The following is an 18,018-nucleotide window of genomic DNA, read 5'->3' on the forward strand; positions in this document are numbered from 1 at the left end:
GGGTCAGGAGCCACCTCCAGCCCCTCACTCAGCCGCCTTTGTGGAGACAGTCCTGGGTGCCGGTGTCCGCGCCGGGCGGGAAGCGGGCTGCTGTCCTGAGAGGCGGGAGTGGGGTGACTCCAGGAACTGGACGAGTGGGATGGCCACAGTCAGGGGACAGTTTAGGGTAAAACTTGCGGGTCCCCCACCCACACCTCCCCAGCTTAGTCCAGGGGAGGGTGACCTGGCGCAGGTGTTGGCTTGTAGGGGCTCAAGTTCAGGTGCCCCCCGCCCCTCGACGCACACCCCTGGCAACTGGGCGAATCCACACACCATGGGCCAGCCGGCTCCGAGTGGGGCCACAGCGTCTCAAAGGCCCTATGGTGACACTCGTAGGTCTCGGCCCACCGCAAGTGACTTGGTATCACCCAGGGAGCGCGAGACCCCTCTGTGGTTGATCTCCTGTGGGCCCTGTGATCTCGGGCCGGTCACCGCCACCGCCAAATCGCTTGTCCCAGCATCGCTGTTCCTGCACTGACAAAGCAGCCATGGTGGTGATGGCCAGCATCTCCAGCGTGGCGGGAAGGGTCGAGTGGGCGGTCATGCGGGTCCCCTGGCACCTGCTGAGCTCCCAGGAACTAATGCTGCTGCCCCTTATCGCTCCTGGTGCCCTTTGCCAACGGGGCAGAGCCCGTCTCATAGGTCCCTGGCCTCAGGCGAGAACACCCTCAGATTCCCAGCTGCCCAGACCCCAATCCTGATAGTTATCCTTGAACCACCGCCCCCCCCTCCCGCCTTTTACTCAAGAGCAAATCCTTTCCATGAGTTCCACCGTCGGCACATACCAGAATCCGATCCGATCTCTCCCCTCAGTCTATCTTTGCTCCTACATTTCTCCCTCTTTCTGTCCTCCAAGCCTTCGGGTACCGCAGAGCTCCATCCTCAGTTTACCTTTTTATCATGCCCCCCCCCCCCCCCGCGCTCTTCTTTCTGAGCCAGCGTATCTACCGAGAACCCCACGGGTGGATCCCCATCTGGGATCTGCCCCGCCCCCCAACCCTGACCTCCAGAGCTCAAACTCAACAGAACCCCCCACTGATACCTCTAACCCGCCCTCTGTCCCCAAACTGCCATCATCCCTGGGTTTCCAGAAAGACCCGAGGTAGCAGCCATTATGATGCATTTCCTGAGGCCACACACTGAACCAAGACCAGAATGTGTATTGAATAAATTTAATCGTAATTTGCTATTAATAGCTAACACTAATTGAGCGCCTGCTGTGTGCCCATCCTCTCCTTAACTGCATGATAATTTACTTGCTTATCTTGTTGATCGGCTCCTTCTCACTTCCAGAATCTAATCCTCCCAAGGGCAGGGATTTTAGTCTATTTTGTTCGCTGCCACTTCCCCACCCCCACACCTCCCACCTTCCTTCCCCACACCCATCACAATGCCTGGCACGCCAGGAAAACTCTGGAAATAATGCATGAAAATTAAATAATAATAAGAATGCCTAACATTAACCAATCCCCTTCTGCATGTTTATCACCTATTGTTGAGATATATTTTGCTGATTCCCCTTTGTTGTCTGTTTTCCTGACTAGAATGACAAGTTCCTGGCAGCCAGGGTTTGGTAACAATTTTCCCAGTTGTTTGTCCTTGCCACACAGTAGGTTCTCAATAGCTGTATGCTGAATAGGTAATAAAGGCTAAATTCTAATGTTAATGGATAGCTGACCTCATAATTTGCTGATTTACTTGGTTTATTGTCTCCGCCTTTTAGAATACAAACTCCCTGGGGGCAGGAATGTTGCTCAGCATATAATATGCGATGGGGCACTATGTGGGGCTTGGGGATCAATCAACAGTGATACAAAACCAAATAAAAACTGACCAAAATCCCTGCTCTCCCTCCTCCGGAACAGGGAGGGACTGCTAATGGGCAGGAGATTTCTTTTTCCGGGTGATGGAAATATTTTAAAAGTAGATTATGGTGATGGTGGGGGCGCATGCGACTCCGGACCTCAAGGTTGTAGGTTCGAGTCGCGTGTTGGGTGTAGAGATTACTTAAAGGGTAAAAAAAAAAAAAAAAAAAAAATTATGGTGATGGTTGCAGAACAGTTGAATATACTAAAAAACAGTGAATTGTGCACTTTAACTGGATTGGCTTTATGGTCTATCAATTAAAAGTAAATAAAACTTTTTAAAATCACTGCCTTCACATAGAGGGAATGAGACAGAAAGAAATTAAGCAACATAAATAATGTATATAGCATATTAGAGGGTGATTCGCACACACCTAGGCCCTTAGGGAAAGTGATGCGATGCCACCCAACTGTCCCCTTGCCCCCAAATGGTCTTGCCTAACCCACCCCCGCCCCCATTGTCTTTTCTTCTCTTTCCCTCGTAGGGTCTGGTGTTCACATCCCTTCCCTGAGCTGCCCACGGGGTAATGGCACTGCCAAGAAAGCCTAACATGTTTGATCTGGGCCTGGGCACGTGGAGCCTTAGCTCCCAGGAGGAGAGCCAGAGGGCGCAGGGACCCCCCAAGGGTGTCAGCAAGCAGCTGCCTGAGTACAAGGCAGTAGTGGTGGGCGCGAGTGGCGTGGGCAAGAGTGCGCTCACCATCCAGCTGAACCACCAGTGCTTCGTGGAAGACCACGACCCCACGATCCAGGATTCCTACTGGAAGGAGGTGGCCCTGGGCCACGGGGGCTGCATTCTGAATGTCCTGGACACGGCAGGGCAGGCCACCCATAGGGCCCTGCGTGACCAGTGTGTGGCGATCGGGGATGGTGTGCTGGGGGTCTTCGCCCTGGATGACCCCTCGTCTTTAGCCCAGCTGCAGCAGATGCGGGCCACCTGGGGCCCTCACCACACCCAGCCCCTGGTCCTTGTGGGCAACAAGTGTGACCTTGTGACCACCACCGGAGACGCTCGTGCAGCCGCTGCAGCCCTTGCGAAGAGCTGGGGAGCCCCCTTCGTGGAGACCTCAGCCAAGACGCGGCAAGGTGTAGAGGAGGCCTTCACCCTGCTCATCCATGAGATCCAAAAGGTCCGGGAGGCCATGGCAAAAGAGGCCGTGGCGGGGCCAGGTGGGGAGAAGGGCCGGCACGAGAAGGCCATGTGCCGCTGTGGCTGCTCCGTGGCCTAAAGATCTTGGTCAAGAAAAGCGGCCCTCCCCCAAGCCAGGGTGGTGGTTCCTAGACATGCAACCTCGGAAGCAGCTAGCTGTGTGGAGACACTGTTGGTGTACTGGGGATAGATGAATCCCTCTCTCTCGGGGAGTTTTTTCTTTGGTGATGGGCATCTGATAATGTAGGGCATAGTACTGGTTACTGTTGAGCTAAGAGATTTTGTGCAAAAATAAATGGTGTTCTCAGGTTTCAAAGCTGCCTCTGTGCCAAGTGTTCTGTGGGTGGGAGTGAAACTGGGAGAATGTTACTTGTGAGATTTCTTTCATTCAAGAAATGCTGGCGGGGGGAGCCCACTGTGTGCCAGGCCCTGCTTTGAATGCAAAGGATGGAGAGGCACAGACACTTAAAAATCCCTGCCCTCCTAGATCTAACATAAGGCAGGTGTAGGAATAAAAAGTGGGGGAGGTCGAGGAAAGCCTTATCGAGTAGGTGACATTTGAGCAAAAATTTGCAGGTAACCTGGGGCAGAGGGAATAGCCAGTGCAAAGGGCAGGAGCATAAACCAGCTACCACCACACCAACTCCCAATAGTGCAGGGCTGGGTGAGAGTACAGGTAGAGCGAGCCTCTATACTGTGGAACTCAGTATGTCAACATTAGAAATCAAGCTAACTCAAAATGTACCCTAGCTTTCTGCCCTGACAAAGACACTTTGTTAATGACCTGGAGCCCCAGATTCTAATTTCTCAGACTCGGAGTTCCAAGCCAGGATAAGGCCTGCAGCTTGCTCCCTCTCTTCCCATTGGGAGCCCCTCCCTGCATCTGGAAGCGCTCACGTGTGCTTTTGGACACCCCCCCCCCGTACAGCCCAAACTCTGCTCCCACCTCACAGCCACCCCTTGGTCCTCAGAAGGATGGACCCTAGAAAGATGCTACTGCGGGCCCCTGAAAGAGTCCTCCAAGCCTTCCGGAGTGGGGCATGGGATCTGGGTGGTTACTACCATTGTCTTTATGGATGCCTCCTCCTGCGAGAAGAGGCTTTAGAGTGGGGGAGGGTGTTTCTACCGCCCCAGGGCAGGGGTCCCTCTGCCTTTGTCTAAGGGCAGCTATCACCATACAGCCCACCAGCCCCCTAGAAACTGCCACTCAGACAAGCAAATAGCTGCTTTAGATCGCATTTATTGTGGGGGCAAGGGCGGCGATCTTGGGAGTCCAAGGGCAGCAACTGCAGCTGACGGGGTAAGCCGCTCTCAGTGTGCCGACGGGGAGCAGGTGGGGTGTTGGGGTGGGTGGTCCTGGGCCGGAGGGCGCGCAGGATTCAGGCGGTGCTCAGGGAGGCAGGAGGCGGCGCACCGGCGCCTGGGGCGAAGGGTTCTCCAGGCGCTTCACCCGCAGCAGGGCCCCCAGCACACCCTCAGGGGGAACCTCCGGGCTCAGATCCTGGTCCGCGGCGCGGCGGAGGCGGCGCGGGGCAGCCACAGCCTCGGGGTCCGCGCTCCCCGCCAGGATCCGCCCCAGCAAGTACCTGCAGGAGAGCCGAGTGGAAGGCACGGAGAATATGCCCGCTCATCAACATCGCGGGCCTAGGTCCCAGATGACCCTGCAACCCCATACTGCCTGGGGACCCGGCAGTCACCAGCCTCCTCCCCACCCAGTCGTCCCCAGCCCACTGCTTTCCAGCTGTCCCTGCCTCCCATCCCAGAAACTATAGTTTCCCTGCCCCCCACTACTCCCCCCAGGAAGCAGACATTGGAGCCCCCTTCCCGGGACCGAGAGTCCCGTTCCCCCCACTTTCTCCCCAGCCAGACATCTCTGACCCTACACCCTGGGTCCAGCTCCTCACTCCCTCCTAGGGTCCCAGGGCCTAGGTGTTGGCACCACGTAGTGAGGCAGGCCCCAGCCGTCCCCCCTCGCCTTCCTTCCCCCGGCAGGATGCAGGCACCGCCCCCTGCCCGCCCCTTGCTGGGCTACCTCAGCAGCTCCGGGTCCACATCTGGCGTCTCCTCGCCGGCGTCCTCTGCATCCGGGCCCGTGGGGCCGTCGTCGTAGACTGGGGGCCGGGGTCTGAGAGCAGCGGCAGGGGCAGGGACAAGCTGGGCCGCGAGGGCTGCAGGGTCCAGACGGGCGCGGAGCAGGGCGCGGGCTAGCTGCGCGGCGGGCGCGTCGGGGTCGTCCTCCAGGCCCAGCGCGGGGTCGTTAGTGCGGGGTGCGCTCCAGGCGCGCAGCAGCTGTGCCAGGACGCGCGCCTGCTGATCCTCGGCCTCCTGCGCCTCTGCCCGCGCTCGTTCCTGCCTTTCGGCCTCTAGCAGGTGCGCCAGCGCCCGCGCCAGCTCCTGCATAGCCCCCGCCCCTTCGCCGCGGGGCACTGCTCGCCGGAAGCGGCGGGGAGCTCCAGCCTCCGCCATGGGCGACGAGGCTGCGCCCAGGCCGCGGAGTTCCTGCCAGAAGACGAGGACGAGGACGTGGGGGAAGAGATGTCAGCGTCCGTCAGGCCAGGGACCCCCCCCCCCAGGGGATCTCCATGGACCTCGAAAATCCCCAGATGCCACCAAAGGCACTGTGGCCCTGCAAATATACCCAGACACCCCTAAGGCCACTGGAGACCCCCAAATATCTCCAGACACACTTAAGACAACCAAAGCCTCCTATAGATCCTCAACCCCGCAATGGTTTCCTAGTGATTCAATTTGCCCCAGGGCTGCTGAAGAACAGTTTTTCTTTTTCTTTTTTTTAACAGGAGTGGTGATGGCAGACATGACAGCCATAGATTTTTCTATATTGATGTTATGGACTATAAGAACCATATCTGCATTTTATGGGTTCCTATTTATTGTTCACTTGTGTTACCCAAGAGATAGCAGACTGCTCTGCACCTTGAACTTTGGAATCTATATCTAGATCAGTACCTTTAAGTTCATCTTTTCCCTATCCCTTTTCTTTCTCCTCACTTCCTCCCTTCCTCTCTCTCTCTCTCTCCCTTCTCTTCCTCCCCTTCCTCTCTCCCTTCCTCCATCTCCCTCTCTCCTTCTCCCCCTCCTCTCTCCCTCTCCCTCTCCTTTTCTTTCCTCTACATTGAATTGTTTTCCTGTGGATGTACATATTTGATTTAACTAGTCTTCAATTGATGGACATTTAGGGTGTTTCCAATCTTTGGCTATTCTTTTTTTTTAATATTTTATTTTTTAAGTAATCTTTACACCCAAAGTGGGGCTTGAACTCAGCCCCATCAAAAGCCTCACGCTTCACCCACTAGGCCAGCCAGGTGCCCCCAATCTTTTGCTGTTCTTATGTTGGGATAAATAACCTTGTTCATATATTATTTGGCTTGTGTGTACGTCTTTCTTTAGAATAAATTACCCAATGACTAATTTTCAATTTGGACAGTTTTAAAACAATTTCAAAAAGTTTAAAGAAATTTTAAAAAGGTATCAAAAGTGCGAGTAAGGAACAAAAGACCATAAAAATGACCGTGAAGAGTTGAAAAAGAAACACATCGAACATCTAGAAATATGTTTTGTTCTTTGTTTTTGTTTTTATTTAGGTAATCTCTACAGCCAACGTGGGGGGCTCGAACTTACAACCCCAAGATCAAGAGTCGCAAGCTCTTCTGACTGAGGTATCCAGGCGCCCCTAGAAATATGTTTTAAATGAAATTAAAAATTAAACAGGCAAGGGACGCCTGGCTGGCTCAGTCAGAAGAGCGTGGGACTCTTGATCTCGGGGTTGTAAATTTGAGCCCCCCACGTTGGCTGTAGAGATTACTTGAAAATGAAATGCTAAAAAAAATTTAAAACAGGCCAGTTAAATAGCAGATTCAATAGAGCAGAAGGAAGTGATAAGATCGAACAGATCTTGACACTTGCTACACAATGGAAGGGACACTCAGAGCAGACAGGATCAACTCCTTCAAAGACTCATGCAGGGACAACAAATGATCCTAATGCGGGAGCAATGGAAAGGAAAAGATGAATACGTTTGACTCCATTCAAATTAAGGATTTCCTGTTATCCCAAGACACCACAAATAGAGTGAATGGGAGAAGATGCCTGCAACACAAATAAAGGATTGGCATCAGATACACAAATAATGCCTAAAAAGCAAAGAGGCAAACAAACTAAACCTAGGGAAAACTGATGATCAAATATTTCACAAAAAAGTAAACTCAAACAGTTACTAAATATATGAGTCATAGGGCACCTCATTAGTAATCAGGAAAATGCAAATTAAAATGCCAATGAGCTACTATGCACAGTGCGTCCAAAAGATTGCCAAAAATCAAACTAATAATGTCCAATGTTGGCATGGCTGTGGAAAAAATGGAAACTCTCATACACTGCTGGTGGGAATTCAATTGCCAGAATAACTTTGAAAAAACAATTTGGCAATGTCTAAAAAGACGCACAAATCCTGTGACCCACTCCTGGGGTGGTACACTGTTTGAAACAGCACAAAAGTGGAGAAGGGGAGGACAAAAGCCTGGAAACAACCCAGATGTCTACGGGCTTATTGAGAATGCATTTATAAAACCATGATATACTCATATACTAGCAATGTACTCAGAAAATAAAATAATATGCAGCAATTGACTTTTGTAAATGAATTACAGCCACGCACTTCAATGTGGAAATGTGGATGGTGGACATATCTCACAACCGATGCACAGTCAAAACAAAAACAAAAACAAAAAGGAGGTTGGAATTCGATTTCAGGCGGCCTAAGACATCCTGATGACTTCCTAGTGACCCCTAGTGACAACTAGGAGCCAGATGCCTGGCATGATTCCATTTCTATGAGGAAAGGCTAAAACAACATATTGTTTAGACATATATACCTATATGAGGATTCCTTTAAAAAGTAAGGAATCAATGAACAGAAAATACAGGATAATGATTCTGGAGGAGAGGGCTGCTGTGCGCAGGGGCACCCAGGGGCTTCTAACTACTGATCATGCTCTATTTCTTAAACTGAGTGGTGGGTAGACATGGGGGTTATTTTATCATTATTCGCTACATCATACATGTATGTTAACTATATTACGCCATATGTAAAATATTTAATAATTCTTAAATCCCCCATCCTTGACGCCGACAGCGCTGAAGAGTTGGAGGATGTTGTGCTCCAAGCACCCTGTGCGCCACAACCCCTTAGCCCCTGGGGAACCACACACTCACCAGCAATCACAACCTCACACACACTCACATGGACTAGCAGGCGTTGAGATGTCACATGTGCAACGCAACACTGCCACATCCACACACAAGGAACCGCACACGTTCACACACACGGCTGCTCATGCAGTTACGATCGCCAAGCTACCCAGATGCGTGGACACGCACCATCCTTAAAGACACAATGCAGCACAGAGACATCATGGCTCCTCTCCCCACAATGACACAGCTCCACAAAGAGACAGAGAAACAGCCTCATGAACACCCATACAAAATCCTAGTCACTCGGTCCAACAGAACCCAAATGGGATGTGCACATGGGAATGCAAAAAGTATTCCCTCTCAAAAGATGAAATCTTCCCCCCCCCCGCCTCTCTCTCTCTCTCTCTCTCTCTCACTCCCTCCCTCTCTCTGTCTCACACACATAGACACGCCCAAAGGTCAGTCATCACCATAGGATTCACCAACACACGGTGTCACTGAGACAAGTCACACGCAGGAACACCACCGGCATCACACACGATGCACACTCAGACCCACAACCGCACCTCCGTATGGACGCTTGGAAGCGCTGACATCAAAGGACACACACTTACAGAGCCATCACGTTCTCACTCCCCTGTCATCGCATCTCGTGCACACAGATCCGTGCGCGCACTCCCTTCCCGAATGCGCGCTAGTCCATGGACAGCGCACAGGCGACGGCGGGGCGAGGCCCGGCCTGCGCCAAGTGCCAAGGATGGGCTGGGCGCGGCTGCCAGGCGAGCCCCGCACACCGCCACCCACACACCCAGAGACCGAGTCCGGCATGGCCTGGGCGCGACTGGCGGCGGCACCCCAGGCTACCCTGACCGACCTCCCCGCACGTCCGGGAACAAGGGCAAGCGAGGATGAAGGGCCAGCAGCCGAGCGCAGACCCTTGCCCGCAGCACCCTTCTCCCCACCCCCACCCCGAACCCGACTGGTGTCCCACCTTTCCCGGCCGTGCGCAGAACGCAGGGGGAGGCCGAAGTAAGCCCAACAGCAGCAGCACCAAAAGGCCGACGCCCCCGGCCCGCGGCCCGCCGAGCAGTGGCGACCACGCCATGCTGCCCCAGCGAGCCGGGCTCCGGACGGGCGGACTGGCTGGCAAATGCGCAGCACCTGGGCTAGCGGGCAAGGCTGCGGTGCTCTGCGGCTGCGCACACCAGGGAACCCGGCCCTCCCCTGCCCACCCCCTCTGCCGCCACTCCACGCAGGCGCAGCTTGGGAGCACCAGCAGCCCCTCCATCCAGCCCATTGCCATGGAGATGCCCAAGGGGCAAGGTGGAAAGCTGGAGCCTGCGATGGCGGTTGCCATGGCAGTAGGAGGGCAGTTGCCGGGGCAACAGACCTTGCTGTCCCTTAGCAGACAGGCAAGAAAAATGGACTCAGTGGAGTGGAATGGGGGTCTGGTCCCCACCTCTCCCTCCCTGGGAGGAGATATATGACTTGTTCAGTGGATAAACAGTTAGTCGCTACTGTGGGCGAGGATAGATACATAGATACATAGATTTCACCCATATATTGCTCAAGAAAGGATTTCAAGTCACTTAAAATGATATATCAAAGGAAACAAAACTGGTAAAATTTGTGTATCCATTGGGCAAAAAATGTTGGGAAAGGAATGTTAGTTATTTCGGGGTGAGGCAATAAATAATGGTTTGTCAGTTTCTCCTTCACACTTCTCTCTGCTGTCTGAAAAATGTTGCAATGGATATGTATTACTATTATAATTAGATAAAAAGATAAAGATTATTTTCATTTTGGAATTAAAACAAAGTATGCTAACACGGCATAAATTAAAAGTGAAGAAAAGAAAGACCCATTTATGTTGCTGTGAGTATATCTAATCCATTGATTCTGTCTCCATCTCTGCAGTATAACAATTTTACAATGAAAATCATTATACACATCCCTTTATGGACCTGAAGATGATATACCCAGCCACAGTGTGATGAACACATGTTTAAGGTGATTCCCATGATCCTTGCCTCCTGGTGTCCACAATCTTTTTCTCTTTCTTTAATGTTTAGTTAGTTTTGAGACGGGGGAGGGACAGAGAGAGAGGGAGACAGGTGATCCGAAGTAGGCTCCCCGCTGACAGCAGCCAGCCAGACGGGGGGGGGGGGGGGGGGGGGGCGGGGGGCGGGGGGCTTGAGTTGAAGTCGGATGCTCAACTGACTGAGCCACCCAGGCGCCCTCTGGTGTCCACAATGTTGTGTAATCCCCTTCCCTTTGAAAGTGTGCATAACCAAAGGTGACCAGATATATGGGCTTACGTGTACATAATTATGTTAGAAATGAGGTTGACACTGTTACGGATGGGAGAGTCTGCATTTGTGTGAATGGAGGTCTGGGTTCTTGGATTCCCCAGGAAAGACTCATGTGAGGATCCTTGCTCAAAGAAAGACAGCCAGAAGGAAGGTAGCAACCACAAAGCAGTTTATTAAGGACAATACACTGTCAAGAAGGGAGGGTGGGCAAGCCCAGAGGCAACAACTGCTCCAGGGCTAGGGGTGTCTTTTCTTTTTATGTTTGCAGAGGTTATGGGTCATAGCTTGGGTGGTCTCCAACTGAGGTTTTTTCCATTCATCTAAGGGACTCCTCTTACCAGTTGGGAGGGGAAGTTTTTGGCCCTACAAGGTTCTTGATAGAACTGTCACAGCCATCTTTCCCCAGGGAGGAGGGGCTGTTGGTGTGAGGGTTGAAACCATAATGCAAATATATTTTCATGGAGCTATAGGTTACCCTGGGGCAGAGGTTGAAGAGAAAAGTGCATGTTCTGCACCTGAGGCTCTTGGTCTGTTAGCCCTGGGGTATTGGAAGCTGTAAGGCCAAGATGCTAAAAGCCACAAAGTCAGGGTGTTGTGCCCTCAGACTTCTTTTAAAGTTTATTTATTTATTTTGAGAGAGAGAGAGAGAGAGAGAGAGAAAGAGAGAGAGAGAGAGCACACACAAGTGAGGGAGGAGAAGAGAGAAGGAGAGACAGAATCCCAGGCAGGCTCCACGCCATCAGCACAGATCCTGATGCAGGGCTCAAACTCACACTGTCAGATCATGACCTCAGCTGAGATCTAGAATTGGATATTTACCTGACTGAGCCACCCAGGCACCCCTGCCCTCAGGCTTCTAATGTGTCACCTATTTATCACTGTCTATGCCTCCAGCTGATGTCTAACTAACTGCCTACTCTATTGAAATGACCACGTTGTGAGGTGATTCCCACTCCCTTACCTCTAGGTAGCCTCTAGGAACTGAAGGTGGCCACCAGCTGACAGCCAGCAAGAAATCAAAGCCCCCAGTCCTTCAACTGCAAGGAACTGAATTCTGCCAATGACCTGGGTGGGCTTGAATCCTTCCCCAGTCAAGCCTCAGATGAGGCTGCAGCCCTTCCCAACACCTTCATTTCAGCTTTGTGAGACCCTAAGCAGAGATCCCAGTTAAGGAACTGTGAGCTAATGTCCTTGTAAGTATGTTGTGTTAAGGTGGGAAGTAACATATCATCAACAAACGAGAAATAGAAGAGAACTTCTTCAGCCTGATAAAGGACAAAACCCCACAGCTAACATCATACTTAACAGTAAAAGGCTGAAAATTTTTCCTGCAGGGATCAGGATCAAGACAAGGATGTTCCAGGGGTGCCTGGCTGGCTCAGTTGGTAGAGCATGTGACTCTTGATCTCAGGATGATGAGTTCAAGCCCTACATTGGGCGTAGAGCTTACTTAAAATAAGAAAAAAGATGAGGATGTTCCCTCACCACTTCTACCACTTCTATTTGACATTGTACTGAAGGTTCTAGCCAGGGCACTTAGGCAAGAAAAAAAGGCATCCGTAGTGGAAAGGCAGAAGTGAAATTATTTCCATTTGCAAATGACATGATCTGATACGTGGATAATCTTAAAGAATCCACAATAAACCCATTAGAGTTAATGAGACCAGAAAGGTTGTGGGATATAAGATCAATATTATAAAACTCAATTGTATTTCTATACACTAGCAATGAACAATCCAAAAACTGAAATTAAGAAAACAATTCCAGTTGCAATAGCATCCAAAAGAATAAAAACACTAGAAACAAATTTAACAAAATTAGTGCAAGACTGTACCCTGAAAACTACAAAAGCCATCTAACATAAGCTCAAATCCCATAATCGCTCACTTCCAACACCCCTTTTTCAGATACTCCACAGTTCCCTATGGTGTGTGGGCTCCCTCATTGCAGCAAGCCAATAAACCCAATTTGGTTTGACTGCAGCTGTGTTCTGATGGTCTTTGATGTGCATTAACATAAATGAAGGAGGTTCAGCAGAAACCCTCACTTCCCTGCTCTGTGACCTTCAACTCAGTAATAGTGTTCCTATCTGCAACCCCTTGTGTCTCCAGCTAATTAAGTCACCTCCCGCCCATGCTTGGAAGGAAGTTCACAGTGACTTGAATCTAGACATTTCAGTGAGGCCCTCTGCATTGGGTTTATTTGTTTTGTTTGTTTTCCTAGGAATAAGGATCCCTGGGACTGTGGTTATCTGATCAGATATGTATTGTTACTTGGGAAAATTGTTTTGTAGCTTCCTACCACCTGCTCCTATGGTCTAATTGTGTATAGTAAATATATAAGTGTTCTATTTAGTTACATAGTTGATTGTTACTACACAACAAAAAGAAAAGTCTATAGGAAGACAAAAAAAAAAAAATGGCCCTGACACATTTATTCTCAAGCTGGCCCTGGGAGGCTAAGGAGCTCAGGTTTCCTCAGACCAGCATCCTTTGGACAAACAAGGCTTGGATCACCATTAGAAAATCTTCTGTGGAAGCAGTCTCAAATAGGTATCTGTTCACACATGTTCATAGCAGCATTATTCACAACAGCTAAAACATGGAAGCAACACAAATGTCCATCAGAGGATGAATGGATAAGCAAAATGTGATCTATACCTAAAATGGAATATTATTCAGCCTTTAAGAAAGGAAATTCTGGGCGCCTGGGTGGTTCAGTCAGTTGAGTGTCCACTTTCTGCTCAGGTCATGATCTCACAGTTCGTGAGTTCGAGCCCCACATCAGTCTCTGGGCTGACAGCTCAGAGCCGGGAGCCTACTTTGGATTCTGTGTCTCCCTCTCTCTCTCTGCCCTTCCCCCCACCCAAGCTCTGTCTCTGTTTCTCTCCCAAAAATAAACATTAAAATATTTTTTTCTAAAGAAAGGAGATTCTGACACACACTACAACATGGATAAACACTGAGGACATTATGCTAAGTGAGTGAGATAAGCCAGTCCCCAAAAGATGAATACTGTATGAGTCCACGTATATGAGGTACTTAGAATAGTCAAGATCACAGAGACAGAAAGTAGAATGGTGGGTTGTCAGGAGGAAGGGGAATAGGGAGTTAGTGTTCAATGAGCACAGAGTTTCCATTTTGTAAGATAAAAAAAGTTATGGAGATGGATGGTGGTGATAGTTGCACAATCTCATGAATGTATTTAATACTACTGAAATGTATACTTAAAAATGGTAAAGATGGTAGTTTGATGTTATGTGTATTTCACCACAATAAAACGAACAAAACTTACATGAATTTCTTCGTCAGTTTTGTCTTTGTGTCCCTGAGAATTGTTTTGTTTAGTTTCATCTGCCCAGAGTCAGGAGAGTTTTTATTCCTGGCCCATGATCAGTGACGATTGGCCTTTGGCCAAAATCTGGAGACACAGTTACACAAGCACCATCCTTATGGTGCATTGCAATTCTTGTGGGATCTCCTCAGTCTAAAACTGCCTCCTCCTGGCCACATACCTGCTTCCTTCATGTTTTCTCAGTGAAATGTCAACACCTATGTTTATCTCTCTAACTGGCATAATTTCACCAGGGAGATTTCAGAATTGCAGTAACCAAACTTTTGCTATGAAAAAGATAATTCATTTGATGGATACCTTAGAACCGAAAGGGCAGAAATCCATATGAAGAGATGGTTTGTTTCATTTATCTAAGAGAGAGATCATTTTGTTTAATAAAGGAGATGTCCTTCTCTTCATTTCTGTATTTGAGAATTACAAAGTGCTGACTTTTGAGGCACCTGGAAGGCTCAGTCAGTTAAACGTCCGACTCTTGATTTTGGCTCAGGGCATGATCTCATGGTTCGTGGGATTGAGCCCCACATCATGCTCTGTGCTGACAGTGTGAAGCCTGCTTGTGATTCTCTCTCCCTGTCTCTCTCTGCCCCTCCCCTGATCATGTGCGCACACTCTGTCTCTCAAAATAAATACATACATACATACATACATACATATTTTAAAATTCTTCTTTATTTTTTAAATGTTTATTTATTTTTGAGACATGGGGCTCAAACTCACAAACCATGAGATCATGCCCTGAGCCAAACTCACATGCTTAATTGACTGAACCACCCAGGCACCCCTAAAAATTCCTCTTAAAAAAAAGTGCTGACTTTTTAATAGTATGCCTCAGTGACATTGTCAAGGGCCTGATTTATTGTTTAAATCAGCTGTAATAACTCTCTTTGCAGTATGTTTATGTCAAATTGTATTTTCTTGCAGCCAAAAGTCTTCCCCTCTGCTTTCTGAGGGAACATGACTAGCTTTTTACAGTGTTCATTTCATGTTCATCTGAAGCCACTATGGGAACCCTTATCAAAATGGACAAACCAATGAAGGAAATTCTACATAGCTTGCCATTATTTGAGATAACCATAAGAAGACTGGAGGTTGGCAAACATACTTCACGATATTAGCCACAGTAGCAGAGAGAAATTGGCCTTGACACTGAACTAACATTGATGGGGTAAGTTTAAGGGTCTTGCTGAGATGGTCCCCTTGAATGTCATACTTCCAATGAGACAATCATGGCAAAGACTGTAAAGGTAGGACATGGATAGGAACCAAAGACTTGAGGCCCCTTTGAACACCTCCAAAGTGGCTATGAGCACATTCTGGCTGTGATTTATCTTCCAGGTGAACTGACCCTTTCATCGCCAGGGAGCTTTTGCTGTAAGGGTAGGAATTATCACCCATAATCTTCAGAAAAAAGTAGAGAGACCTAATAGAATTCTAAAAGTAAAAGTGGGGCGCCTGGGTGGCTCAGTCAATGAAGCATGACTTTGGCTCAGGTCATGATCTCAAGATTTGTGAGTTTGAGCCCCACATTGGGCTCTCAGCTGTCAGCACACAGCTTGCTTCGAATCTTCTGTCCCACTCTCTCTCTCTGCCCCTTCCCCGCAGGGGCTGGCTAGCTCAGTCAGTGGAGCATGTGATTCTTCATCTACGTCGGAGTTATGAGTTCAACCCCTATGTTGGGTGTAGAGATTACTTAAAAATAACAAAAAAAAAATCTTTAAAAGTAGAAGCAACAGAAAACAAACTGATGGTTGTATGGTTGCCAGGGGGAAGAGGATGGGCAAAAAGGGGTGGAGGGGAGAGGGACATACAGGCTGACAGTTATGGAATGAAAAAGTCATGGGGATGCAAGGCACAGCATAGGGAATATAGTCAATGGTACTGCAATGGCATTGTATGGTGGCAGGTGTTCAGCATAGCATAACATACGGAGATGTTGAATCACCATGAATCACTATGTACACCTGAAACTAATATAACATTGTGTGCCAACTATACTTCAAAAAAAAAAAAAATCTGGGGCACCTGGGTGGCGGAGTCAGTTAAACATCTGACTCTTGATCTCAGCTCAGGTCACCATCTCACGGTTCCTGAGTTCGAGCCCTGGGTCGGGCTCTGTGCTGATAATGAGGAGCCTGTTGGGATTCTCTCTCTCCTCTTTCTCTCTGCCCCTCCCCTGTTCACGTTCTCTCTCTCTCTCAAAAATAAATAAACATTAAAGAAAAAACCTCTGTGTTTCTTTAAAAAAAAAAAAGTAACAGGGTGAGAATAAAGGAGATCATCCTGAGAGATACTTTAGTTGGATACTAGAGGGCGTCATGGTACAATAATAGTCAAGATCCACCGTGGAATAAAAAGAAAAAACGGAGTGCTGTAGAAATCAGAAAGTTAATCTTGTTTCATCACCTTGGGGACAAGCTCTGCACCTCTGCAGTCATCAGCTTCTGGAGAATTCCTAAGAATCCTGTTTAATGCCTATTAATATGTCTTTTTCAACAAGTTTGAGGGAGATTTGCCCTCTGATTATGCCGGCTTTGTTCTGGTGGATATTTTGAATTTTTTTAAAAGTAATCTCTACACCTAATGTGGGGCTCAAACTCACAACTTTGAGATCAAGAGTTGCATGCTCTTCCGACTGAGCCAGCCACACGCCCCTACATGGATTTAAAAAAAAATTTTTTCCATTTATTTATTTTTGAGAAAGAGTGAGACAAAGTGTGAGTGGGGGAGGGGCAGACAGAGAGGGAGACACAGAATCTGAAGCAGGCTCCAGGCTCTGAGCTGTCAGCACAGAGCCTGAAGCGGGGCTTGAACCCACAAACTGTGAGATCATGACCTGAGCTGAAGTCGGACGCTCAACGGACTGAGCCACCCAGGCGCCCCCCTACATGGATATTTTGTAAATGCAGCTCGAACCTGTTAGGGAGACATCTGGAGGCATCAAATGAATTTCTAGTGGTATGAAGTTAAATTGGCCTGTAATAGGGTAGAATCCAGAATTCCAAGTAAAATTACAAAACACATGGGCTGGTCTGTTATTAACTCAGAAATAATTAACAAGAGATGGTCCCCAGAGGGGATAGATAGATCTTATTGCCATCAGTTTTGAGGGGTTACAGAGAGGGAGGGAGGCAAACCATAAGAGATTCTTAAATACTGAGAACAAACTGAGGGTTGATGGGGGGTGGGGGAGAGCAGAAAGTGGGTGATGGGCATTGAGGAAGGCACCTGTTGGGATGAGCACTGTCAAACAAATTTATTTGACAATAAATTATATTTAATTAAAAAAAAGAAGCGTGTTGACTTTTTACATTTTTAAAAACTTCTTTTAAAAATAAAATTTTTTGAGAGAGAGTGGAGGAGGGGTAGAGAGAGAGAGGGAGAGAGAGAGAATCCCAAACAGGTTCCGCACTGTCAGTGCAGAGCCTGGCCCCGGGCTCTTGGTTGTTTTCTCAGACCATGGCTACTACTCTGAATGTGATTTCTCTCTCTCTCAGGCACACACACTCATCCACCTGACAAAAATTTCATAGCTATTGTGTGTTTTGTTTTTTGATGTTTATTTTTGAAAGAGAGAGACAGAATGCAAGCAGGAGAGGGGCAGAGAGGGAGGGAGACACAGAATCCAAAGCAGGCTCCAGGCTCTGAGCTGTCAGCACAGAGCCAGATGCGGGGCTCGAACTCACAAACTGCGAGATCGTGACCTGAGCTGAAGTCCGACGCCCAACAGACTGAGCCTCCCAGGCGCTCCATTCATAGCTATTGTTTTAAATATCTCCAAAGTGGGGCACCCGGGTGGCTCAGTCGGTTGAGGATCCAACTTTGACCTGGGTCATGTTCTCACAGTCTGTGAGTTCAAGTCCTGTGTTGGGCTCTGGGCTGACAGCCCAGAGCCTGGAGCCTGCTTCAGATTCTGAGTCTCCCTTTCTCTCTCTGCCCCTCCCCTGCTGATGCTGTCTCTGTCTGTCTCTTAAAAATAAGTAAACATTAAAGAAATTTAAATACCTCTGAAGGTAGATTTCTTTCTTATAGGTCCCTTCTGGTACTAACATTTCCCTCAAAAAACTAATCTCAACCCCTGGTCCTGTAA

General features: G+C 48.8%; 2 protein-coding genes across 2 annotated transcripts; one reads left to right on the forward strand and one right to left on the reverse strand.

Annotated features, from left to right (window-relative positions):
• The first annotated feature begins 2,416 nt into the window (after positions 1-2,416).
• ERAS (ES cell expressed Ras) lies at positions 2,417-3,133 on the forward strand. The gene has a single exon (XM_047075754.1). It carries the CDS (start codon positions 2,432-2,434, stop codon positions 3,131-3,133), a length of 702 nt encoding a protein of 233 aa, XP_046931710.1. The 5' UTR covers positions 2,417-2,431.
• Positions 3,134-4,281: 1,148 nt separating this feature from the next.
• Positions 4,282-9,400, reverse strand: PCSK1N (proprotein convertase subtilisin/kexin type 1 inhibitor). Its single transcript, XM_047076201.1, has 3 exons — positions 9,257-9,400; positions 5,087-5,553; positions 4,282-4,640 (listed from the first exon to the last, which is right to left on the reverse strand). The coding sequence occupies exons 1-3, from the start codon at positions 9,368-9,370 to the stop codon at positions 4,445-4,447; spliced, it is 777 nt and encodes a 258-aa protein (XP_046932157.1). The 5' UTR covers positions 9,371-9,400; the 3' UTR covers positions 4,282-4,444.
• Positions 9,401-18,018: the final 8,618 nt, after the last annotated feature.

This window comes from Lynx rufus, unplaced genomic scaffold (assembly GCF_022079265.1).
Source record: "Lynx rufus isolate CCGP_SWC_20201006 ecotype Redwood Valley unplaced genomic scaffold, mLynRuf1.p SCAF_14, whole genome shotgun sequence".
NCBI lineage: Eukaryota > Metazoa > Chordata > Mammalia > Carnivora > Felidae > Lynx > Lynx rufus.